Source organism: Callospermophilus lateralis, chromosome 13 (genome assembly GCF_048772815.1).
Source record: "Callospermophilus lateralis isolate mCalLat2 chromosome 13, mCalLat2.hap1, whole genome shotgun sequence".
Taxonomy (NCBI): Eukaryota; Metazoa; Chordata; class Mammalia; order Rodentia; family Sciuridae; genus Callospermophilus; species Callospermophilus lateralis.
Window position 1 is genome coordinate 8,499,563 of NC_135317.1, and position 27,412 is coordinate 8,526,974.

At 36.7% G+C, this 27,412-nt stretch overlaps 1 protein-coding gene across 1 annotated transcript in view; it reads right to left on the reverse strand.

Moving 5' to 3' along the window:
- The window catches only part of LOC143379514 (protein MCM10 homolog), a 35,450-nt gene that overhangs the window by 4,206 nt on the left and 3,832 nt on the right, over positions 1–27,412 (reverse strand). The window contains 19 exon segments of the mRNA XM_076832134.1: positions 4,847–4,992; positions 5,535–5,648; positions 7,380–7,498; positions 8,236–8,380; positions 9,569–9,797; positions 12,617–12,734; positions 12,814–12,924; positions 13,542–13,639; positions 15,030–15,179; positions 15,181–15,227; positions 16,046–16,162; positions 18,273–18,440; positions 20,662–20,827; positions 22,039–22,213; positions 23,961–24,090; positions 24,186–24,190; positions 24,237–24,296; positions 24,299–24,328; positions 25,398–25,736. Of these exon segments, the coding sequence (XP_076688249.1) occupies positions 4,847–4,992; positions 5,535–5,648; positions 7,380–7,498; positions 8,236–8,380; positions 9,569–9,797; positions 12,617–12,734; positions 12,814–12,924; positions 13,542–13,639; positions 15,030–15,179; positions 15,181–15,227; positions 16,046–16,162; positions 18,273–18,440; positions 20,662–20,827; positions 22,039–22,213; positions 23,961–24,090; positions 24,186–24,190; positions 24,237–24,296; positions 24,299–24,328; positions 25,398–25,736 (2,467 nt within the window).

Sequence of the window (27,412 nt, forward strand, 5' to 3'; positions counted from 1 at the left end):
ATTTATAGAATATATCAACCAACATCAAGCAGATACACTTTTTTTCTCAGCAGCACATGGATCCTTCTCAAAAATAGACCATATATTATGTCATAGGGCAACTCTTAGCAAATACAAAGGAGTCGAGATATTACCATGCATTTTTTCCGATTATAATGGAATGTAATTGGAAATCAATGATAAAATAATGAAGAAAAATTCCTACATCACACGGAGAATGAAAAATATGCTACTGAATGAACAGTGGGTTACAGAAGACATCAAGGAAGAAACTGAAAATATAGACACAACATATTGAATCTCTGGGACACTATGATAGCAGTACTAACAGGAAAATTCATTGCATGGAGTTCATTCCTTAAAAGAAGTAAAAGCCAACAAATAAATGACCTCACACTACATCTCAAAGCCCTAGAAAAGGAAGAACAAATCAGCAAATGCAGTAGAAGGCAAGAAATAATTAAAATCAGAGTGAAATCAGTGAAATTGAAACCAAAGAAACAAAAAAAATTGACAAAACTAAAAGTTGGTTCTTTGAAAAATTAAATAAGAACAACAGACCCTTAACCATGCTAACGAAGAGGAGAGAGAACCCAAATTACTAGCATACAGGATGAAAAAGACAATATCACAACAGATACTACAGAAATACAGAAGATAATTAGAAATTATTTTGAAACCTTATACTACAATAAAATAGAAGATAGTGAAGGCATCGATAAATTCCTTAACTCATATAATCTATCCTGATTCAGTCAGGAGGATACACACAACTTAAACAGATCAATATCAAGTGAGGAAATAGAAAAAGCCATCAAAAGATTCCAACCAAGAAAAGCCCAGGACTAGATGTAATACAGCCAAGTTTTATAAGACCTTTAAAGAAGAACTAATACCAATACTCTCCAATCTATTTCAGGAAATAGAAAAAGAGGGAGTACTTCCAAACTTTCAAACTCATTCTACAAGGCCAATATCACCTTGATTCCAAAACCAGACAAAGACACCTCAAAGAAAGAAAACTTCATACCAATATCTCTAATGAATACAGATGCAAAAATCCTCAATAAAATTCTGGCAAATCGGATACAAAAACATATCAAAAAGATCATGCACCAAGATGAAGTGGGATGTAAGGTTGGTTCAACATACGGAAATCAATAAATGTAATTCATCACATCAACAGACTTAAAGAACTATATGTTCATCTCGATAGATGCAGAAAAAGCACTTGACAAAATGCAGCACCCCTTTATGTTCAAAATACTAGAAAAACTAGGGATAACAGGAACTTACCTCAACGTTGTAAAAGCTATCTACGCTAACCCTCAGGCCAGCATCATTCTAAACTGAGAAAAAATGAAGGCATTCCCTATAAAATCTTGAACAAGACAGGGATGCCCTCTCTCACTACTTCTATTCAACATAATTCTTGAAACACTGGCCAGAGCAATTAGACAGACGAAAGAAATCAAAGGAATAACTATAGGAAAAGAAGAACTTAAACTAGCACTATTCACTGATGATATGATTCTGTACCTAGAAGACCCCAAAAAAAAAACTCCACCAGGAAAATTCTAGAACTAGTAAATGAATTCAGCAAAGTGGCAGGATATAAAATCAAGACCCATAAATCAAAGGCATTCCTGTATATCAGTGACAAATCCTCTATAAAGAAATTGAGGAAATCTAAAGCATTCACAATGTGCTCAAAAAAAAAAAATTAAATACTTGGGAATCAATTTAACAAAAGAGGTGAAAGATTTATAACAATGAAAACTATAGAACCCTAAAGAGAGAAATAGAAGAAGAACCTAGAAGATGGAAAGATCTACTTGGCTCATGGATAGGTGATTGTAAGAATTAATATTATTAAAATGACCCTATTACCAAAAGCACTATACAGATTCAATGCAATTCAGATCAAAATCCCAATGGCATTTCTCACAGAAATAGAAAAAGCAATTATGAAATTCATCTGGAAAAATAAGAGACCCAGAATAGCTAAAGCAATTCTAAGCAGTAAGAGTGAAACAGGTGGTATCGCTATACTAGATCTTAAACTATACTACAGAGCAATAGTAACAAAGACAGCATGGTACTGGCACCAAAACAGGCTGGTGGACCAATGGTACAGGATAGAGGACACAGAGACTAACCCACAAAACTACAACTACCTTATATTAGACAAAGGTGCTAAAAGCATGCACTGGAGAAAGGATAGCATCTTCAACAAATGGTGCTAGGAGAACACTGGAAATCCATATGCAACAAAATAAAACTGAATCCCTATCTCTCACCATGCACAAAAGTTAACTCAAAATGGATCAAGGATTTAGGGATTAAACCAGAGACTCTGCGTCTAATAAAAGAAAAAGTAGGCCCTAATCTCCATCAGGTGGGATTAGGCCCCTATTTCCTTAATAAGACACCTATAACACAAGAATTAAAAGCAAGAATCAACAAATGGGATGAATTCAAACTAAAAAGTTTTTTCTCAGCAAGAGAAATAATGTGAGGTGAATAGGGAGCCTACATCCTGGGAACAAATTTTTCCCTCTCACATATCAGATAGAGCTCTAATCTCTAGGTTATATAAAAAACTCAAAAAGCTATACACCAAAAAAACAAATAACCCAATCAACAAATGGGCCAAGGACATGAACAGACACTTCTCAGAAGAGGATATACAATCAATCAAAAATATACTAAAAAAGGATCATCATCTCTAGCAATCAGAGAAATGCAAATTTAAACTACTCTAAGATATCTCACTCCAGTAAGAATGGCAGCCATTATGAAGTCAAACAACAAAAAGTGCTGGCGAGGATGCTGGGAAAAAGGTACACTCATACACTGCTGGTGGGACTGCAAATTGGTGCAGACAATTTGGAAAGCAATATAAAGACTCCTTGGAAAGCTGGGAATGGTACCACTGTTTGACCCAGCTATTCCTCTTCTCAGACTATACTCAAAGGACCTAAAAACAGCATACTATAGAGACACAGCCACATCAATGTTTATAGCAGCACAATTCACAATAGCTAGACTGTGGAGCCAACCTAGATACCCTTCAATGGATGAATGGATAAAAAAATGTGGCATATATACACAATGGAATATTACTCAGCACTAAAAAAATAATAAGATCATGGCATTTGCAGGGAAATTGATGGCATTAGAGCAGATTATGCTAAGTGAAGTTGGCCAGTCTCAAAAAACAAATGCCAAATGTCTTCTCTGATATAAGGGGGATGACTCAAAATGGGGAAGAGAGGAAGAGCATGGGAAGAAGATTACCTCTACATAGTGAAGAGGGGTGGGAGGGAAACGAAGGGAGAAAGGGAATTGCATGGATGATGGAAGGAGACCCTCATTGTTATACAAAATACATGTATAAAGATGTGAGGAAAAAAAAAAAGAATAGTGTTACCCTAGATTAAGTAGAGAGAAGTGATAGGAGGGGAGGGGAGGGGGTTTGGGGAGATAGGGAGGATAGTAGAATAAAACAGACATTATTATTACTGTGTATATATGTGACTGCATGATCAATGTGATTCTGCAACCTGTATATTCAGAAAAACGAGAAATTATATCCCATCTGATTCAAATGTATGATATGTCAAGATCATTGTACTGTCATGTGTAACTAAGTAAAACATATAAAAAATTATATGGGACTAAGATCTTAAATACTAAAGACACATCTATAAATAAAGAAGAAAAAGAAGCTCCAGTAGGGTAATTAATAAGAGATAGTAACAGAAAATACAAAAAAGAAAAACATATGAACTGATATTAAAAATATCAATACCCAAATACATACAATTTTAACAAACTATCAGAATGCCAAAAATGTGTTGAAGACAGAGGGATATGGAGGCCCCTGTGTAGGTCTGATGGAGGGACGACTGGCCTGGTCACTCTGGAGAGCAGCCTAATACTATCTGGTCAGTTCTAATCCTGGGTACAGGCCAAAACATCTCCTATACCAGACTCTATGAGGACCTAAGGGGTGAGTAAGGGGTATGGAAATCCATGGATGAATGTGATGAATGCTAGTCATGGAGCAGTTATTATCAATTGGTGGAACACACTAGAGCAAAGAGAGAGCAAACAGAGGTATCCTAAAAACACTGAGTGAAAAGAGACATTAAGATGAGACATTTAATATAGTGCCATTTCTGCAAAATAAAAGTGCATGAAAACAGAACATTTTACAAAAAACCAAAAGCATAATATTAATAAAGTGAGAATGATTGATTATGTTAGGAGGTGGGAAGAGGGGGTGAGGAAGGAGATAAAAAGAACAAATAAATAAGACGAGGAGGATGGTGAATGGACCAGAGATGGAGGAGGGATTCCTCAGCCTCCCCAAGAGAATGACATCACCGTATATGTGACCCAGCAGCTATGCCTTTGTATCTGAGCCTGCCCACAAGTAAACACAAAAACAAATAAAAGAACATGTATACTTTCTCACGTGTTAAAAGAGATTTTAAGTGAAGAAAAGTTTCCTTGGAAAGAGAAAAACAGTTCTCTATCTTAGTCCTAATAAGTATATATATTCATTCACCAGCCCAACCTATACATATTTCATTTATTCCATGAACATTTCTGAGAACTCTATGGGCCAGACACCACATTAAGTGTTGGGGATATAGCAGTGAAAAGGAAGTGTCCCTGCCTCCAAGGGATTCCAACTGACAACTGTAGTCTTGGGGATATTCAGAAGCTCTAAGAAGGCATGAAATAATGTTCCTATGATCCTTTCAGCATCACACTGTAACACCAAAAGACTTAAGGAGCCCTGCATGCGACAGAAAAACTCAAGCAGAGTTCATACCTGCAGTGCTTCTTTGGGAGCCTGTCAAGGAAGATGCTTCTGTTTCCACAGGGACACTTGAAAAACCTCTTGATGCCATCATGCCAGTGGTAGTCATGTTGCTTGCTGACACAGGTCTCCAAAGGTTTGAAGTGGGTGTAGGCGCACTGCACAAACCAACAGACCACATGTCCATAAAGAGCTTTTAAGGAGAGACTGGGTAGCCACCCTCTGTTCCAAGTACACGGTGTCATCCCCTTACTACCCAGGTCAATGCTGGGGATGTCACCACCTTATCTTCTAGCTCTGTGGATCAAGTGATTTCTTGACACTCCCTCATATTGATTACTACTTTTTCTAATGTCTACTTGAACTTCTAGCTAGGCATGAAGTACCCATTAACTTCTGTGACATTAGGACAATAGTGACGGCCAAAGGAGCCCAGTGTTGTAAACTTCTCAACAGCTTAGGATGGTCTGTCTTAGACTCCTCCTTATAGGCTACTGATGATAGATGAGGCTTGGGACTTATTTAGAAAGGCTGATTGATAGCTCTTTCACTTTCTCCTACAAGGTCTATAAAAAACATATAAGCTTGTTATCACTCCAATTTTACAAGCAACAAAACCATAACATAATTCATCTTTAGTTTTGATTCCTGAAAGGAGTGAAGAGAAGAAATGGTAGAAAGTTGAAATGGGTACACTCACTGTCTTACACATCACTACTCGACACTTCACTTCTCTGATGCTTCTCATCTTTTCTTCCATTTGTTCTTTTTTCATCAGTGGCTCAAAATAGCATTCCTGTAGCTCAGCCTCCAACTGAATGACAAAATAGTCAAGAGTATTTGCACAAATTCCAACATATGCTCAGACAGTTGGATAATAATAACAATTATCAGTTGGGATAATAATCAAAACAGAACTGAAGAGACAGGCTAAATGTTAGGGAACCCTAAGTAGTACTTCAAGAACTTCAAACCAAAGATGAAGGTAAATAGAAATGAGCTCTTAAAATGTGTATCAGGGAGAACCAAAACCATGAAAACATTTGGTGATTTGTAAAACACCAAATGCAAATAAAAACAGCTAACATTATTAACACCATCATTAGGTCCAGTGTGCACCAGCAGACAGTTATTTCTACTGTTCTAATACAGACTCTATGGGGGGAACATGCTCGAGATCTCCAGTGATTACAGCCCCATTTACTAGGTACTGGTCCCAGAATGAGCACTTGGCAGAACTTCCTGGGTGCTGGGAATAAGAGAAAGGATGAGGGGAGGGAGGTGTTTAATATAGAATGTGGACACAGCTTGAATTGGCACAGCTGCACAAGGCAAAAAGAGTTCAATATCTGAGGCCCCATGAGGAAGGAGCTCATCTCTACGGCCTTTAGGAGTCAGCTCTGACATTTCAATTGCCTGAGTTTTAAGTCCAGTGGAAAGATGGTTTATAACCGTCTTGTTACTTGTTAATCAAGAGTGAAGATTATCTGGCATATCAGCATTAAGTGGAAACAACACTAGCCCCAGAGACATTTTGAGAATGTGTGTGGTGCTTTTTTGTTATTGTCATGATTGCTATCTCCACCATTGGCAGAGAAAAGGGATGCTATGCTGTCTGCAATGCACAGAACAGTCCCCTACAAAACAAAAGATTGTTCCTTATCCCATTTGGCTTCTGTGTATTTATGGGACATCCATGTGCATGAGAAACCTAACTATAGGTTTTACATATAAATCCATTTTATATATAACCCTAAGTTATTAGTGCATGGTTTTAACATACATTATATATTCCAAGAGCACATCTAGGTAACTTCTGTGTACACTGAGGGTTTTCCAGGATAATTCACTGTTAAAAAAAAAAAAAATAGGCCCATGGTACTTAACAAGAAAACATAGCTACTACATGAGTTCTCATTTCCAGCTGTGTCATGTACATTTTTAAATTCAAGCCTCTAACTATTTCATTATTTCTTTTAGGGTAAGCCATGCCCAAGCACTTCTAATGAAAAACATTATTTTCCGCTTTTTAAAAATGTTTATATTATTTAGGATACCATAGTAATATTTTTGAAATTTTAAGTATAGGTAATACATATCATTTATGAATTTTATTTTATGATAAAGAGCAATAAAAAAGTACTTCTGATTAAAATGGTCTTTGGGAGTAATGAGGTTAACTATTGATGTAGAGCATTTGAAATGTCAACATTAAAATATTTGAATGGAAATGATACCTTTCCATATTGCAAGGCAGAAAATATTAAGCAGTATGGGGCCATTTACACATAATCTCATAACCATAATTACATGAAAACAATTTTATATACTGAAGTCTGTTTAAATAATAAACAAGTTGCTATTCTTCAGTATAAGGACAAGAGCAAAGCTAAAGTTATTTGAAAATATTCCTGCCTTTCAAAGCAAATCCAAACAAACTGCCCTAGTTATTTATTGACATATGTACAAGAAAGTTCTATGGTGTACAACAAAGTACCTCAGGTTTGAAGGACATTGACATCTCTCTGATTTTGGGGGTTCTTACCTCTTTCTGGATGCCTGTGTGCTTTGATTTTGCTTTTAGAATTTTCTGGAATTCCTCAGATTCCAGGTAAGAGAGCTGCTCTCTCCTTTTTTTCTTGGCAGGCTCCAATTCATCCTCAGCTAGAGCAGAAAGAAAAAATGTTAAATGTAACAGAGAAATCTGAGACAGCAAAGCAGCCCTGTTCCCTGCCAATGGTGCCTCAGATGTTTAGCTTCCTCTGACTCTCTTTCTATTGGGTCTTTCAACCTTGAGACCACGAAGAAAGCTCAGGGAGTGAGCCAAGCAGTAGAATATAGGGGTGATCTGACCGCTGGATCAGAATATCTCTTTCACTTTAACATAAGGATCTGATTATGATAACAGATAACAAGAAAAATCCTATTTAGAAACCAATTAAAGAATGGCATTACTAACTACGGAGTTTTAAAAATGAACCGCAATTTAAAACAAAGGAATTCTATTTATTTCAAAGTAAATTTTCATGCTAATGCATTCTGCAAAGATTCATGAGGAACCTTTTTCCTGATGGTTCAAATTGTGTATTAATTTCATTCCAATTTAATGTGGTTATAAAAACACAATCAGTTTCAATCTTAAATCTTATGTGGGGGAAATGCAAGTGAAAAAATGACTTGGGCTGGGCATAGTGGTGCATGCCTATAATCCCAGTTGCTTAGAAGGCCAAGGTAGAAAGATCATAAGTTCAAGTCAACTCAAAATATAAAGGGTTGGGGACACAGCTCAGTAACAGAGCGCTTGCTTCACACGTGTGAGTTGGTGGGGTTGATTCCCAACACAACCACCAAAAAAAAAAAAAAAAAAGACTTAGCATCAGAGCACTGGTTATGGTTACTACCTTGAGGAGAAAATGTATTGTTCTTTTCTGCACGATTCTTCACTTTCAGGACATTCTGGGAGTCCTTTTCTTTCTTTGTAATGTTGTTTGGATCAGTTTTTGTAAGAATCTGGCCTTTTGCCCTTAATTTGGAGATAGCAGCCAACTAGGAAAAAAAAAAAAAAAAAAGAAGCTAGGAATCTAAAGATGAAATAGGCACCCAAAGCATCTTCCCCTTTCCAGCTATTAACCAGTGGAGTCTGTCTATTTTCTGATGGAAATTGACAGAGTATTTCTTCATCTTACCTAGAATTAGTAATAATTATTAGAATCTAATAACAGAGAGACAGGTCTATAAACTGATGAATGAAATTTCAGTTTACTTAAATGAAACAAATAGCTTAATATCACAGACTACAGGCTTCTAGATCTATAAAGGGGATCACATGATCATTTTGTAAGTTTTAGAATCAGAATTCAGGTAGAATTCCAGCTCAGGCCCTGAGTAGCATGTAATATTACTTCATTTCTCAGATTCAGTTTCTACATTGATAAAAGGGGATGATGATAGCATTGACCCGTCTTATTATAAGGTTCTAGTTGTCTGGATTCAATGAGATAAGGCATATACCTGCACATAGGACGAGCATGGCATGCGCAGAGTAATATTACTCAATATGTGCAACTGCTGCTATTATTGATGTTACTGTTATCATTATTATAGGTAAGGGGTTCAGGCTTAGAGTGAGCTTTTGCCCTTAATTGGGTTATTCCTGGTGATTAGAGAAAAGCAGAAAGAAGTTCAATCAAGGGACTAGGGCAGTTGTCAGATGGTGTTCTGGGTACCCCCCCCCCCACCCTACTACAGCCAAAGCAATTTAGCTTTCATCTATTGACAGACTGGACTTCTGTATAAGGTTCTTTTTAAAGAAGAATTCTTTTTTATTTTTTTGGTTGCTGGGATCAAACCTAGGGCCTTGTGTGAGCTAAATACACACTGTAGCACTGAGCTACACCCTCACCCTAAAGAAGGAATCTTTAAACCACTAGTTTTTAGTCTTGTCTCAAAAATTCCAATTTTTCCCCTAACAGCAATGTCTCTAGCTGTAAAGCAATATTTTCCTGGAGGCTATTTCCTTTAGCCTAATTAAGAATAGTTGAGACAGGGCTCAATTTTCTTAGATTAAATGAATGGTATGTGAATACCATTATCATTTAAAGTTCCTTTTACTTTATGTCACACGATTGGTAAATAACGACTAGGAATCTAGTGAACATGAGTATATAGTTTGACACCCAAGCTGTGTCTTATGGAATGCAAAATCAAGCACTAAAGAAAACAGAAGGCAGTTACCTTTTTAGCTTCTGTAACTGCACTCAATTTTGGTCCTGGTGGTGGTGACTCATCAAAAAAGAGAACATCTTCCTCTTCTGAGATGCCTCAGCCAAGCTTAGTCACTTGTGTGGCCACTGTGCCTTCCAGCCCTGGGAACTCAGCTCCTGTTCTTGGAGACTGAAAAGTGGGAAGCTGAGATGAGCATGGAACAGCTGGTCTCTGGTCTTTGCTGTAGCTTTGAAGAAATCTTTAAAAAAACATGCAGAAATAAAACATACACTCGGTTTTACACAGATGAAAACTCCAGAACTCAAACTGGACTGAGAGACTCTAGGCAGGCCACCAGCTGATAACTAGTTTGTTTTTAAAATAATTTCTTCCTAGGTTAATCATTCAAGTTACACACAAGAACAACTCTAACACTTAGATTAATTGACTTTTCATTGAATAAGCTCTGACTGTTGTATACTTTAGTACTGATGAACTCTTTCACCACCAACTGTCTTTCCAATGGGTGTCTTCTGCAGGGCTCAGTCCTGAAGCTAAGGTGTGGACAGAATCCCAGCCTGTGGTTAACTCTAGGACTTGCAGGACCTCACTGAATCCCTCTGCATTTTAATTTACTCAACTGGGAAGACAAAAAACATAGGATGCGTTTGGAAGTCCTTAATAGAGAGGCATTGTAACCTTCATGGTGATTACACATGGTTTTAAGAGTTATTTAAAAAGAGTGAATCTCCAAACTAAAAAGCTTCTTCTCAGCAAAGGTAACAATAATATAAAGAGAGAGCCTACAGAATGGGATAAAATCTCTACCATACACACCTCAGACAGAGCACTAATCTCCCGGATATATAAATAACTCAATAAACTTAACATTAAAAAAAAAAGACATAACCCAGTCAATAAATGGGCTAAGGAAGTGAACAGATACTTCACAGAAGAAACAGAATTGACCAACAAACATGTGACAAAATGTTCATCATCTCTAGCAATTAGAGAAATGCAAATCAAAACTACTCTAAGATTTCATCTCACTGCAGTCAAAACAACAATTATCAAGAATACAAGTAATAATAAGTGTTGGCGAGGATGTGGGGGAAAAGGCACACTCACACATTGCTGGGGGAACTGCAAATTGGTGCAACTACTATGGAAAGCAGCATGAAGATTCCTCAGAAAACTGGGAATGCAACCACCATTTGACCCAGCTATCTAACTCCTCGGTTTACACCCAGAGGACTTAAAATCAGCATACTACAGTAACACAGCCACATCAGTGTTTTATAGCACCTCAACTCAGAATAACAAAACTATGAAACCAACCTAGACGCCCTTCAAAAGATGAATGGATAAAGAAAATGTGGTACATACACTGTGGAATATTACTCAGGCTTAAGAAGAATGAAATTATGACATGTGCAGGTAAATGAGAAAATCATGCTAAGTGAAAAAAGCCAAACTCAAAAAACCAAAGACCGAATGTTTTCTATGATAAGCAGATGCTGATCCACAGTGTGTACACATGGGCAGGAGGGAATGGCAGGGAAGGGAGTTTGGGAACAATGAAGGAACTTTGGCTTTTGCAGAGGGGAGTGAGGGGAAGGGAGGGAGTGTAGGGACAGGAAGGACAGTAGAATGACAGTCATCATTGCCCTATATACATGTATGATTACACTACTGGTGTGACTTTGCACCATGTACACCCAGAGGAATGAAAAGTTATGTTCCATTTGTGTACAATGTGTCAAAATATATTCTACTGTCATGTAGAATTAGAACAAATAAAAAAAATTTAAAAAAAAAACCTTTGGTAGTCTTCAAATTCTTTTTTTAAAATGCCCTTATATTTAAAAAAAAACAAACCCACAATTTAAGAATACAACAACATCAAAATAGTGAATCTCAAAAATCATTTCATTCAAACTCTTCATTTTTAGATGAAGAAACTGAGGTCCAATATCACATTGCTTACAAATGACAGACTCACAACTGGTAGCAGGTAATCTCAGACCAGTATTCCTCTCTCTATCAATGAGCACTCCTATGAGGTCTAGGCTAGTTTGCAAACCGCCTATCAAATCCTGCCCGAAGGTTATGTTTTGTTTTGCCAGCAAAATCCTGAAAAATGTCATACTATAATGCCTTCTAGCTGACAGGTATTATTTATTTCCCACCAGGCTCACAACCCAATATGTTTTCATGTGCATATATATATATATTTATGTTACCTGGAGGCACATGATAAATAACTTCTGTAGATATCCTATCAGAATCTCAAACTAAGCTGCCTGAGACCAAACTCTTCTTACCCTTCTCTTATTTTTCCAAAGAATTTCCCCTTGACTTTTAATTGAGTTTCCATGTAACCCCCACCTTTTTAGCAGCACAGACTTGGGATAGCAGATTGGTAAAAACAGTGGAGTAGAATGGGTGGAGGCTGAAACCCGGCTGTTATCTTCAGTTACATCATCAGTGAAACCAGGACCATAAAGCCTTGTCAGGTTATTGTGAGGACTGAATGAAATGCTATATTCAGGGAGTGACTGCTTGGTGCATGTTAAGCACCTATAAACAGTGGTTGTTATCACTATCCAGACAACCTGAGTTCAGGAATTTCTGATTTGTCCATCCTCCCTATTTCCACTTGATTTTACTTCAAAAAATGACTCCTTATTTTTAGTGCCTCATTTTTCTCATTTATCTGAATAACTAAGTATAACAATTTACTCATTGGCTCTGCCTATATTTAAAAACCTAATTGTAACAAAATAAAAAAAAAAAAACAAGAGCCAAATAAGTGAACATGTCTTTCCTTTATATAAAAATCCTCTCCATGCTTCACTCCTTTCTCTTTCTCCACAGTGGTACTAACTAATCTATATCTGGTTTCAGGAGTCACTAGCCTAAGTTAGAAATGTAGAGCCTTCAGTGCTCTTCAGGTTATGACAAAAACGTATCCAACCAAATCTAAAATCACATTTTGAAATTGAAATCGATTAAGAAATTCAAAGGATTCCCAAGATAAGTTACCGAAACAGTGAATATTAAATCTGCTCCTCTTACCGTTTCTGAATTTCTTCTGATTTCTTCTTCCTCATCTCCAACATTTTCTGCTTCTGCTGTTTCAGGAGGGCTGATGCTGAGATAGACTGGATGGCAGGTTTTGAGCTTCCCATGAACCCTGAAACACAAGCCCATCTTAGGGGTTCCCTGAGAGCCAAGAACCAGGGCCCACACTGCTGCCTGAGAGCTGACTGTACCTGAAGCCTTGGCTTTCGCTAAGTGTTCTTTTAAGTTTCTGGCTCCAAATGTTGGCAGGTCCATCAGTTCCCTGAACTCCTCAGAGCAAGACAAGGCCTTCTGGGGTATTCCTGAGATGTGCAAACATCGGCTTTAGAAAGGATCCAAAATTCAGATGGTTTGATGTCATAAGATGTGTCATTTTAAAAAACCTGTACTCATCATAATTTAATCCTTTAAAATGAAGCAAATGGAATGTCAAGAGAAAATACAGAGCTCTTGACCCTTAACATCTGTCTAGGACTGCAATGGTATTGTATGTTATTTCTAGTAATAACCAGAATACTAGGCACTAATATCTGTGGGGTTGTTTCAGACACTATTTCTATGCTAGGCCCCAGCCATGTTAAGACCAAAAGTACACAGTAGGCTGGCATTCTCTGATTTAGATTTAACAAACGATAACTGATCGGACTGACCAGGAATTTAAAACCACTGATTCTAATGCTGGATATTAAGAGTCTGACCCAGATACATTAGGAAATCTTAAAGCACACAAAGCCAAGGCACAGCTAAGATCAACATGTACATTTTCATTATGTCTTGCTTCTGGGCTTCATGCTTTTAGCTTAGGTCATATTATGCATGAAGTGCGAGTAACGGCTGGACATTCAGCACTTACGAGTATAAGCCAAATAAAACATATTTCAACTGGAGAAAGAAATTTATGATGAAGAAACTAAGTTACCTAGTTTTTGCTGAGTTTCCTGAATGATCAAGTTTGTGCCCTTCACAACCAGATTACTTAGAGTAGTTTGAACCTTCTTAGGAGCAACAGCCGCAGCACTGAAATGATAAGAGCCACACCATGAAAGAAAAAGCACCAGCGCCAATGCTCTGACCAGTAAAGGTCACAGAAATAAATATTCAATGTATTTACTACTAACTGTTGAAGTCTCTCAAAACACCATGTAAGTAGGCTTTACTAATGCCATGACCTGGCAGTGTAACTGGTTTATGTGGAGAATAAGAGGCAACCTACAAATTTGCCTGAGGCCATTCTGGAAGGGCAAAAGAAATACAAAATATGTCAACATTCTAGAAGTCCAGGAATTTGTCTTAAGATGATTAAGCTTTGTGTAAAAATTGAGGATAGTAACTAAAAATTGAGGATAGCTTAGTTAATGATGTTATAAATTAGAATCACCATTAATGTTCCTCTAAGTGTTTAAAAGAGCCAAGAATAAGAATAGCAGGTAACCACTAAAAATAATGACATTAAATATTTGACTAGGAAAACATTATTTTGTGAGGGGAAAAAAAGGGTTCACAAAGAAATGTATAAGTATAATATGGCTCATTTAATATTACCAAAAATTCAAACTTAAAAAAAATAAAAACCCCAAACACCTGGGTGCATAAATACCAAACAGCTCATCATTTTCTAGGTGGTAGGATTATAGATGACTTTTACTTTCTTCTTTTGGTTGAATCGCATATTCTTATTTTAAAATAATGCACACATATTGCTTTTTAGCAATGTGGAAAAAATACTGAAATTATTTTAAATCATAAAAATGTGTTTGATATTATTAAATAAACAGGAAGTGTGAATCCTCTTGCCTAATTCCTGTTGTACTGGGAACAAAATTTGTTTAATGATAAACCAACTAAAGCTCCTTTGTGCCAAGTCCCACCTGTCATATCTTCTGATGTGCTCCTTACAATATAGTGACAGGGCCATTGATCATCTACTTCAGGGACTCTATAGACAGTCTGAGATCCCCAGAAAGGGGCCATGAGTGTCTGCCCTGCAGCATCCCACCCCATGTGAGACTTCACAGGGTGTGTTCACTAAATTTAAATTGGGTTCTAAGAGGTCTGCAACCTCGGTCAAATAGTCACAACAGAATTGACTCAAGGGCTATTAAGACTATGATGAGCTTACTCTTAATGGTATACCAACAGACCCCACAAAATCACAGCATTTGTGTTAGAAGCTAAAAAAAAAAAGTATGGGCTCTGTGTTAAAGACCGTGACTGCTTAATCACTCCCTTCTGTATGCTTTGCTCTCTAAGAATAGAAGTCCTGTCTACCACATTGCAGGCAGTAAACTATGAAAGATAAAACCTGGACAAGTATCCTAGTTCAGTTACAGAAAAGTCCAATCATTGGGTTTACTCTTAGGAAACAAACAAAACTCTTGCCCCAAAAGAAGCCCTGAGAATGTTTTACATGGAAGCTGCATATGATGCAGAAGACACTCCTCCATAGTAAAAACCATCTTGACACAGGCACTCTTTTAGACTGGCACCTTTGCGAGCAAATTTCTTTGGTATATGTCCTCCGGAGAAGGTGGATTACAAATCAGCTCGCTTTGCAGAGTTTCTTGTACTGAGCCTGGATATGATACTGACAGTACTCACAGTCGTTCTGCAAAGAAGAGCAGCTGATGAGGACTAGGGTTAAAGCCCTGGGAGCTGCAGGCAGAAAGAGCCTCTTTTCAGCCTCACAACACTATCTACGTGCAGAGTCCCCTAAATGTTTAGAGCAACATTATTCATATCTGCCAAATGTAGAAACTCAAATGTCAAGCAACTGAAGAATGGATAAACAAAATGCAGTCTGTTCATGCAAGGGAATATTATTTAACCATAAAAAGAAATGAAAGAATATTACAATATGCGTGAAACTTAAAAATGTGGTAGGCAAAAGAAATCAGTCAAAAAGGTCACATTCTGTTTCACATTCTATGAATTATTTGGAATAGGCAAATGCAGACACAGAAAGTAAACTAGTGCTAACCAGGGGGTAGGAGAAGAGGGACTGGGGAATGACTGCTATTGAGTATGGGTTTTTTTTGAAGTAATGAAAGAATTCTGAATTACATGGTAATGATGGTTGCACAATTCTGAATACACTAAAAAATTACTGATTGTATATTTAAAAGGGTGAATTGTATGGTATATGAAACACATATCAATGAAGCTATTTTTGTTTTCTTAAAAGAGTCATAAGGAAGTTATATTATAGTATAGGTTCCTGGTGTATTTCATCATTGTTGGCAGTGAAACCCTCTCTATCCTTAGCTTTTTAAACTGGCAATTATTAACCACACATTTCACTTTCTCATTTTGAGTATTCCTGTTAAATAGGAAACTCTATTCCAATTTAATCATTACAGTTAAATATCTAAACTCTAATCCTAATCACTTTTCTTTAGCAGAAGCCATCTTAGGTTTGAAACCAACCAAATTAACAGTCTGTGTACAAGGCTCTCCATTCTTCTTCTTGGCTTTACATGTTCCCAAGTCAAGAGCTTCACCCATAATTAAAACCTTCTGAGGATGATCAATAGACAAGTACACCTAAAGGAAAAAAAGGCAGAGTTAAAAGCAGACAAAGACAGGGTCTTTTAGTAGCAAGAATGGATAGAAGAATGGTTGGTACTGATTTAAGACTTTATTGGTCCAAAGGAATTTAAGACGGGGGCTCTATAAAAGAGATTTAGAAGTGAGAAAACATTCAGCTTTCTTCTCAGTAATGATCTCTTCCTTCTTCTTGGCTATCAGAATTGTTCCTTGGTTTGGACTTGCAAAAGCTCAGCCCCAGAAAAGGGATCCCACTTTGCTTTCCCAGCACTCCTTATAGCTAGTAATGGTCTAGCTTTAAGTCTTGAGACTTAGTCAATGAGATTTCAGCAGGAATTGGTAGGAAAGCCCTTGCTTTCCTAGTAGGAGAGAGTGGCCGGCTCATCCTTCCTCTTCATTTGCTGCCTTGAATGGTGATATGATTGCAGGAGGAAAACCAGTTCTCCTCCTTCTTGCTTGCAATTCTCAGGCAGAATGTATTATGAACCCAGGTCCTAATATAAGGAGGAACTGTCCTGAAGAGCCTAGATTTTATCCTCAACCCTCTTATAATACTTGAGGTTGGTGTGTTATACAGTCTAGAGTAGAGTACTTTTGGAAACTGGCTAGTTTTCCTAAGTCTTAGGGGGATCAGTTCACTATGGATCATGGGCTTCTATGGATTATTAGAACCTATCTATAAGTAATTGTGAACGTCTAGAGCGTTTGGGTCCCTGGGTAAGGGTGGCGAAATAACCAGGACACAGGGGATGCAGAGCAAAGGCAGCAATTGCAACTGCATGCTGAGGTTTATTTGCAAGTTCCTTTTATATTCTTCTTCTAACAAAGCAAGCAATTCTTCAATAACACTTTACCCACATTGCCCAAATATCATGCCTCAGCGGATACACAGAGCTAACTTCAGATCGTTCCTGTTTATTTGATAAGTACCCTCTTAAAGTTCTTTGTAGACATTATCTAATCCCCTGAGGATGCATTTGTTTCTTTAGAATGTACTGTTCCCAGGACAAGTATGCAGGAAGCTTCTTCCTCTTGGCCAAACCGTGCAGAACTTGTGACTTGCGATAAGGGGAAGAGAACTTTTCCTCCTCCTAACTGAGGTTTGCCTCAGCTGACCTAAATCACAGCCACAGCTGTTGCAAAGTGTCAGGCCTGAGGGAGCTAAACTCTGCACACTCAAACCCCAACAAGTAATAAAGTTACTTTGCCTGGCTTTTGAGAGCATTCAGCATCAACGGACTCAAACTCTGGCAGTCAGGTTTGTGCATAAGCCTCTTGCCTAGCAGAAACTGGCAAGGTGTTTCGAGTCCTTTTCTGGGAGTAATATCTGATACAGTATTCTGCTCCATAGTGATGACTGGAACTTCAGTCATCTTGTAAGTAAGGGGGAAAGTCAGAGACTCACAGAGTCATTGCCATGACATTACTATACTGCCCATGTTTAGATTTTTATCATGTAAGAAAATCAAGCCCCACCATTTATTGTTAAAAAACAAACTGTAGTGAAATTTTCCTATTATCTGTAGACAAACACAATCCCAAACAGATAAAGATCTGATGCTATTCTTTTTGTTGAAAACAAGGAGTGAAATAACTTTTTTTTCCCCTTTCCTTACTTTTGAATTTAATCTGACAAGAAGGCAAAGCTTGCTGGATGAGGGTAAAGAAATTACTTGGTGCTAATTCAACAAGTAATTTGTAATTTATTAGAGAAGCAGTGGATGGTACCAAAAAGTCTAATATGGCTTGAGAAGAGGCTTTGATTCTAACCTAAAGTTATTACTGTAATAATTAATGGAGCAAAATTCCTTGAGGCTACCATGAAAATTTATAAGGGATCTAAGGAAACCTGAGCATAAGAGTTCAAAAAACTCTAGGAACCTTGGAACTAATTTGAAAAGATATAGTAAAGGTAGTTGTTACAAAATACTTTGGAGAAGGTAGAAATTCAGAACACTGTGGATGATTAACAAACACCAGATTAATGGAGACAATAATATAAAAGCATAACTCATTTTGGGGGGGGTAGACCAATACAAACATTTTTTATAAAATTCAGCTAATTTGTAAAGACAACCAATCAATATAATCACAGACACATTCTTACCTCCTCTGAACCATCCTTGGGCTTCATGGGATTAGCATTTAGCAATCCAATGACAGTACCTTGATCCGTTTTCCAGAGTCCTTTATGAACTTCCCCAAACAAGAATAATGACACATATCGCGTGAGGTCACGAAGATCATTTAGTCTCCAAATGCTAAATGTTTTCCCCTGAAAAGAATTTTTATTCTATTTTTAATTTGAATTTTTGAATTGTTGATTACCCTGTCTCTATTTATGGTTCAAGTGCTAAAGTACTCTTTTTGATACCAGGGATTGAATCCAGGGGTGCTCAACCACTGAGCCAGTTCCTCAGCCCTTTTATATATTTTATTTAGAGACAGGGTCTCACTAAGTTGCTTAGGGGCTTGCTAAATTACTGAAGTTGGCTTTAAACTCATAATCCTCCTGCCTCAGCCTCCAGAGCTGCTGTAGTTACAGGTGTGTGCCACCATGCCCAGCAGTTCAAGTGTTTCATTGTAGGAAAATACAGAAATATAATGAATCCCAAAAATACAATCATCAAATGTCTGCTAATCCTATGCAGTGGGCACAACACTGCCTTTTTAACCCACGCCCCAACACACACCATTAAGAGGACAAGAAGCTATAGTGTTACCATTTAATAACTTACTAACATAAACTTTACTATGTAAACAACTTGGTATCTATTAGTTAACAAACACCAGATTAATGGAGTCAATAATATAAAATTAATAATATTATTAGCAGTAATAAAGAGGTTCTGCTGTATGCTACTAAATCTCTGCTTGTCTTGGAAGCAAAAAGCATTGTTTAATCTATTATGCCCATTTTCCCATTTATGAAACACCTAGAAAACCTAAATTGAAATGATGGTGAAATGTAATGATCATTACTATCCAAAGTACATGTATGAAGGCATAAATTGGTGTGAATATACTATGAATATAACCAGAGATATAAAAAATTGTGTTCTACATGTGTAATAAGAATTCTAATGCATTCTGTCATATATAAATTTAAAAAACCTATATTAAAAAAAAAAACTAAATTGAGCAACAAATATACCACTTATGGTAACTTTAACATAAATATTTATTTTTGGAGATCCATTCTTTTGAGAAAAGAAAGTGAATAATTAGTACTAATATCCATTAATATTATTGACATAATTAACATTATTAATGATAATAAGTTATATAATAAGCTCTAGATTATGATTTCCAACCTATTTTAATGCCGCTGTGTCAATTTCATTGAAATATTCAAGAATTGAAAACCTGGGACTTAACTGGTTAAAGAAAATTGGCTGAGCTTTAAAATTTCACAAGTATTAGAGAAAACAACTCAAAATGTGAATCACTTGTAACATGAATAACCTTCAAAGACACATTTTAAAAAACAGAACTGTTTGAATAACACTAAAACAAACTGTTTCATCAGGGCTGTCCCAGGACGGGTCTGGTTATAGGCTATAGTGAGTTAGTGCCTGTATTATTAAGCATTATAATTATTCTTCCATGGGTTCATGCAATGTCTTTCTTGGAAGAGCTGAGATAAACTTTCATATCTACTGTTTCAATGTCATTCTAGCCAGTGTGAAACAATTAAGAACTTAATTAAATGAAAACCATATTTGTTCACATTTATCCCAATAGTAACAGGGCACACTAATCTAAAGCTCAATCTTGGTATCAGATCTTATGAACAATCCATGGTTAGAAATTCTAAATTGGAAAATAATAACAGATTGGGCCTGATTAAGCACAGTATTTTAAAGCTGGAAGGGATTTTCAATAAAACCATAGCCAGGCTTCATTTAATGGATAAGAAATGGAAGTCTTTCAAGAAAGATTAAGGGTCAACCTGAGGACCTACCTTTGTTCTCACTATTTAAAGAGAGAACAAAGCTTAGAACTTAGGTTTTTTGCCTTGCTAAGTCACAGAGGTTTTCCTCCACACTTTGCCTCAGTCAACTGCAATTTTGAAACTTGGGAGATCTTTTGGAAGAGCCACCAACTTAAAGATACCATATTGTGTTGGCATAGGCCAGAGATTTCAGCACTTTTGTGATTGGTAATTTGCATTTACAGGGATCTCCAAAAGATCTGTGAATTCAGCTTCTCTGATCACTTGCCCTTCTCTCCTCCACAGGAAGGATTACAGTGTCACATGGATGTTCACATGTATAAAATACCATGAGAATGATTTGAACAATGAAAAGCCCAAGAAACCTATATAATTAGCTTTTTAAAAGATAAGGCATTATTTACCTATTCCCCTTTATACCAACACAAAGGACAGTGAACTAGATTTTTCAAAGTGAAATACTGACAGGTAAAAAGTTAAAGATATAAGTTCCATTATCAGTTTTCAATGAAGTAGCTCAGAAATCAATAACATGGCTTACATTGTTAGTATTCTGTGGAGTGACTTTCTTCACTATAACTCCAAATGTCACCCAGTCCATTTCTTCAAGTTTCTCACTTGCCCTCTTTTCCTTTATCTGAGACAGTCTGATTAATTTTCGGCCAGTCATTTTCTTGTTCATTTCTGTGGAGGATACTCTAGGTTGCCTAAGTTAAGAAACCAGCAATAAACAGATTATAATTCTAAAAAGAGATTATCTGGCATCTTAACCAGGTGATAAGAGGAGATGTTATGGGCACACACCTCTACAGTTTCTCAAGGGGTTAAATTATATAATATAAACAATGCACACATTTTTACAGCAAATAAACAAAAATCAGATAATTTTTAAAGTGAGGTTTGCCTTTCTCCAAATATAGATCTGGGATTTACACAGAACAGGGGGAAAAAAAAAGTCACAAATTCTTTAAGTGCTAATAAGTTATAACATGTTATAATATTCTTTTTAAAATTTTTTATAAAACTGAACTGATATTTAAAGCTCATCAGTTCTTCAAGAATTTCACAGTTTCTACAATTTCCAACCAGACTTTTTAAAAAACAAATACTCTAACAACAATAAAGGCTTTTGAATTTAGCTTTGATGAATACATTCTCTTTTTTATGGTATTGAGGAATAAACCCAGGGGTGCTTAACCACTGAACCACATCCAAACCCTTTTATATATTTTATTTAGAGACAGGATCTTGCTAAGTTGCTTAAGGTCTTGCAAAATTGATGAGGTGGGCTTTGAATTCTTATTTCCTCCTGTCTCAGCCTCCCAAGTACTTGGGATTATAAGAATGGATCATCATGCCCAGCTTGATGAATATATTCTTATTCCTAATCATTAGTCAAAATCTGGTGAATTTTCAAATTGTTCTTCTCTAATAGAATATGAACATCTATTCTGTCTCTGACCATACTATATATTCATATAGAACTCTACTATCCTCATTCACCTATATATCCTAATATTTTAAAAAATCTATAACCACTAGTACAACAAAAATAAAATGTAGACTAAATTATACCTAAATAAAGATGAAAAAAAAAAAAACCTCAAAATAGTGAATATCCCTGTTCCACCTGTCAATTTCTGATTAAATATATTTCCTTTTTCTTCTTAACAGATAAATATTCTTTATTCATCATGAAAACAATAAGTCTTCCTTAAACATTTCATATGCAACTGTCCTGACTCAAACCAAATGCTACTGCTGGTCTTGGTGCCAAGTTTTGTTCAGTTCAAGCGCTGTTGGTATTCTGTCAATCTGCTGCACCAACATGCTACTTCTAGAAGTCTCTGTCTTCTGAGCAGAAGAGCCACCTAGTGATGCAAATGAGGGAAATAAGAGGATTGTTATACATACTGACCTGAGTCGCAGGTCAGAGAAGGCTTCCACAGAGACCTGCTGAGCTGGTAGTGCTCCAGAATTCCCTGATGTCCCCAAGCTCTGCTCTCTAGTTATTCCACTGGGTTTGTTCCCAGGAACAGTTTGGAGTGGTTGGGAGGGTGTACTTGTCATCCTTGAAAATGAGCTCTTGGCCTCTAGAAAGTTACCTTAAGAATTCAGTAAAAAGAAAGCCATGTGAATAAATGCAAAATTTGTTTTTAGTTTCTTTTTTAATTAACTAATGCAAAACAAACAAAATGAAGATAGAACAAAATGAAGCCCACAAGACCATTTTTAACCTACCCTCAAAATTTCTGCAAAACAGTCCAACACATATGATGGTAGCCACCAGTTACAGGTAGCCACTGATTACTTAAAATGTGACTGGTGCTTCTAAGGAAATAAGTTTCTAATTTAAATAGATACATGTGGCTAGTGGTTACTGTATTAGAATGTGCAGTTCTAAAATACCTATGTAATGATACTTATTGAGTGTTCACCATATATAAGATTTCAGTAGATTCTATTCAGAAGTGAAAGCCTTCCTTTAGGAATAAATAATTAGAGATCTATGAACAGATCAAATTCTAACTTGGGCATACCTAAAGTTAATTTCCCTTTTGATTTTCTTATTTAATTTCATTCCATTCCATTCCATTTGTAAGACAGGGGAGAAAAGGGGGACGAGGGTATTCTGATTATTATCTGCATTAAATATCCCTGATGTGGTTACTTTTTACATTTTGGAAGTGTTTGTAATGCTCCCAAAGATCAGAAAGCTTGGGTATATTCCATAATAAAATTTCCCTTGTTATATAAGATTATGTGAAAGAGACTTTGGATCATTGCTCCCAAGCTAGGAGTCAGGACAACTCTAGAATTTTAGAATTAGAAACCATGTCCATGTCCTACCTCCTCAAAACAAATCTTTGAAAACTGCCTAATGAAACATGTTAATAATGCCAAAGGTCTCAAGAGAATGGACAATTTTCATGAGTGAATATAGAACTTGCTATCAAATTAATATGACCACTCCAAGACTGCAACTCTTCTCCACTTCCACATCATAGGTCAAAGCTATTCAAAAGGGCTTTTGAACAAACATGGCCAATAAATGCTGCTTCATTTAGGCTTCTTTATCTCCAGACCATTTTGTCTCAAGTTTTTTTTAAGAATAATCACTTTGGACAAACTGAAGCAATAAACCAAGACCAATATAGGGTTTATAAATTCTTTTCATTGTGTGTGTGTGTGTGTGTGTGTGTGTATGTATTTGCTTACCATTCTATACTCCTGGCAAAGAAGTTTTATTTTTTTTAGTTCAATGGACCTTTATTTTATTTATTTATATGTGGTGCTGAGGATTGAACCCAGTGTCTCACACATGCTAGGTGAGTGCTCTACCACTGAGCCAAAACCCCAGCCCCGCAAAGAAGTTTTTTCCCCTAAAGAATAAACACTGGCTTAATACAACCCAGTTTCAAATAAAGCTTTACCATTTTAAGGGCATATATGCCTTACTCCCCCAAGCCTGAAGATTAAATTTCCATATTCCCAGCATGAGAACTTCATCCACATGTTATACTTACTACAGTCCAAAGTACAACTTTAAGATTACATGGTTAAAATAATTCAACCTGTTAACTATTCAGTAAGCATTTACTTCATACCTAAGGGTTTTCTAAATACTTTGAGACGTACAGGAAAGGCACAAAATATATCATATGATTTCCATTCCCAAGAAACTTACTTTTCTCAGTGGGGACATAAGACAGACCAAAAGACTATAGATAAATAGACAGACAGACAGACACACACACACACATGCACACAGGACAATGCGAAAATACATTTTAAACATAGCGAGAGTAGTGGCAACCAGTGAGACCTTGAGTATTACACCTGTAAAAGTCTTTGGTTTCTGAGCTACTCGCTTAGTTCTTGGTAGGGCAGGGACATCAAGCTCTGCAGAAAAGCATGTTGATTCTTGAATTCTCTGAACTTTCTTCTCTTTAAGAGGGGGCCGTGGAGACTTACTTTCCTGATTAAAAATAAATTAGAAAAACCAATTTAGGAAGAGGTTCCAAGGCTGTTTTGTTAGGAGTTGAATTCAAAGAATAATGTTACAATTTCTTAAAGACAGAATGCATACTATTGTCAGAAGTATAGTCTTATTACCAGGGAATTTATGTGGAAGGGCTGGACTTGAAGGCTGTTTAAGTGATGCTGCTTTTAGGACTTCATTTGCTCTTGCAACTTCCTTAATTCATCTAGGAAAGAAAAACAGATTTAAGAACAAGGAAGGAGGGGCTGGGGATGTGGCTCAAGCGGTAGCGCGCTTGCCTGGCATGCGTGCGGCCTGGGTTCGATCCTCAGCACCACATACAAACAAAGATGTTGCGTCTGCCGAAAACTAAAAAATAAATATTAAAAAAACTCTCTCTTCTCTCTCTCTCTTTAAAAAAAAAAAAAGAACAAGGAAGGAAAAAAATGGATACATGAGAAAAATGCTGGCAATACATTATCCCCCACCCCAAAACCTTGAGACTCTCAATATAACCACACACTTAAAGCTCATGCTTAATTTTTACTTCAAAGAGGTCCCTCAGAGAAATACTTTTCATTTCTAAGCAATTAAGACTCTCATATCTAAGCTAGTTAAGAATTTGTACCACAGATATTATTGACACATTTGTATAGTTAATTTTTAGAAGCAAAGAAATAATTATACAGGGCTGGGTTTGTGACTCAGTGGTAGAGTGCTTGCCTAGCATGCGTGAGGCACTGGGTTTGATCCCCGGCACCACATGAAAGTAAAAACAAATAAAATAAAGGTATTGTGTCCACCTACAAATAAAAAAAATATTTTAAAAAAAGAAATAATTGTATTTATTTTGTAAGTTGAAATATCATAGCTAACATAATAAATGCTAGTGCGTGAATTAGAAGAGACAGTAAACCCCAGAACTGTGTTATGACTTAAAAATATGTCAAGAATAAGACAAAGTTATACCTCAAAGTTTCTGTTTGGGAACAGCCCCCTGCTTACATAGAATGTGTGGTACCTTTGTAGTCTTATCCCTGGCTTCAATGCACATAAAGTATGTAATAAACATGAAAAGAGCCATTCTGTGGAGGATCAATTATGGCTGGCTGACAATGATCCAAGGAGGCCTATGGATGTTGAAACAGATCTTGAGTACCTACTGTCTTAACTACCTACTGAAAAAATTTTAATTTTTTACAAAGTCATTTATCTCTACCCTTGAATCAGCAAGTGTTTTGATGAAAACTATCTGTTTTGTGGTTTTGGAGTCTGTTGGCAAATGGTTAGAGCACCTTGTAACTCCTGATTGGTTTTCTCTTGACTAGGTGCAGGAGCCAGGAGGACTTTGTTTTCAGTTGTTTGCAATGTAGGAACTTCTTCCTCATCTGTTAAGTCCTCCATGTCCCCAAAGAGAGTGGCCAAATTTTCTTTCTGGTCTTCTATCTTTCCCACTTCATCAACAGACTCTTCTGTATACGATTCACCATCACCATCAGCATCAAAGAGTTCGTTGAACGTGTCAGGTTTACCATCTTCCTGGGGTAAGGAGTTACTTTCTTCTGAATTACAAGCCAAGGCTGACTCATTTTCCTCCAGCAGAGCCGTCAGCAAAGACAAATCATCTTCCTCCACTGGAGGAAATAAAGGAGGGAAATTAAGCCTACCTGAGAAATTGCTCATGACAAGCACAGTTAAACATTCAACATAACAAAACTATTAAAATCAATTTACAGAATCACCATTTTGCCTGATTCATTGTTGTTCTCCTTGTATCTACATTTCCTGGCCTCAGATACTTCTTAGAAGGCATAAGACCAAGAAAGAAGGGACCAGGATCTGCTTAGTGACTACAGAGGCCCAGGTACTGGGCTACATCTTTCTTACCTGTGCTACTTTAACTGATGAGACAACTTTCTGAATGACAACTTCCATGAGATTCAGCCAACAAAAGAATAATTAAAAAACAGTAAACATAGATTCAGGCCTTAGCTGTGTATGCTTCCTTACTTTTTAACTATTTTGAGTTTTTTTTTTTTTTAAATACAAAAGTATACTAAAAGTATTCATGTCCCATCATCCAGAATTAGTCATCACTAACATTTTTTCTGGCCTTTCAAATAACACTTAGCAGGGATCTATCATGCCAGATCTTTTCCCAACTTCTTACCACTCCCTATAGCAATCACTTTCATAATTTTGGGGTATCATTCTGGCCCATTTCCATACTTTTACATAAATATACAGGTAGTAAGAGTCAATACATGATATTGTTCTCTTAAAAAGAAACATAAATATTTCACACTGTATTTATTACTCGGTATCCACTGGTTATTCTATATTCCTTGTAAAATTGAAGCAAATCAAAATAGTTCTAGTTTATTTCTTTTACTTTTTGTATCATATTCTATAGTAAGGCCGTATCAATAATCCATTTGGTAATAAATAACATTAGGTTATTCCCAATTCTAAAAATGATTCTTGCACATGTGTGTTTCTTGGAAGTGAATTGCTGGATTGTTGGGAATGTACATTTCCTATTTTAGCAGATACTGCTAAGCTATTCTCAAAGTGGAAGGACACCATCTTGATTTTTTTTTTTTTTTTTGCCAAAGATGACTTAAAAATTATCGCAGTCTTTTGATTGGCATTTCCTGGATTACTGGTGAGGCTAAGAATCTTTTATGATTACTGGCAAGTTGTATTTCTTCTTTCTTAATTAGTTTATTTTCTTTGCTCATTCCCTCTTCCCCACATTTGGGCACTATTCCTTTATAAAACCAGAGGTATTTAGAGCAAAATGTCAAGGATATCTGACCAATTGCCCTCATTTGAAAGATAAGGGCTGGAATGGGTAGGAACTTGTTCAGATTCACAGAAGACAGGTCAGTGTGGCAGCCTGGGTTAGTAAGGAGTTCTCTAGACAACAAACCAACCCCTTCTACCACTCTATACTCTCATAGCAGATGGAAAGAGCAAAGGGCTAGTCTTACATCCTAGAATGTTCTGACAAGCCTAATGGTTAAGAGTCAGATGTCATTTAAAAATTAGTTTCAATTGCTGGGTCAACAAAGACTTCAAGACTGCAGCGTGTAGCATGAGAAGAAAGGTGATCCTAGCTCCCTGTGCTTCAGAGAAATTGCAACATCTCTAAATCAAAGCAGAGAGGCCTCTACTATCTCTCATGTCTAGCTGCCAAAGATAGTACATCACAGGAAGAGGGCTTGACTCTTTTTCTTTTCATTTCTTTTTCGTAGTACTGGAGAATGAACCTAGGTGCATGCTAGGCAAATGCTCCCAGGGGGCTCCA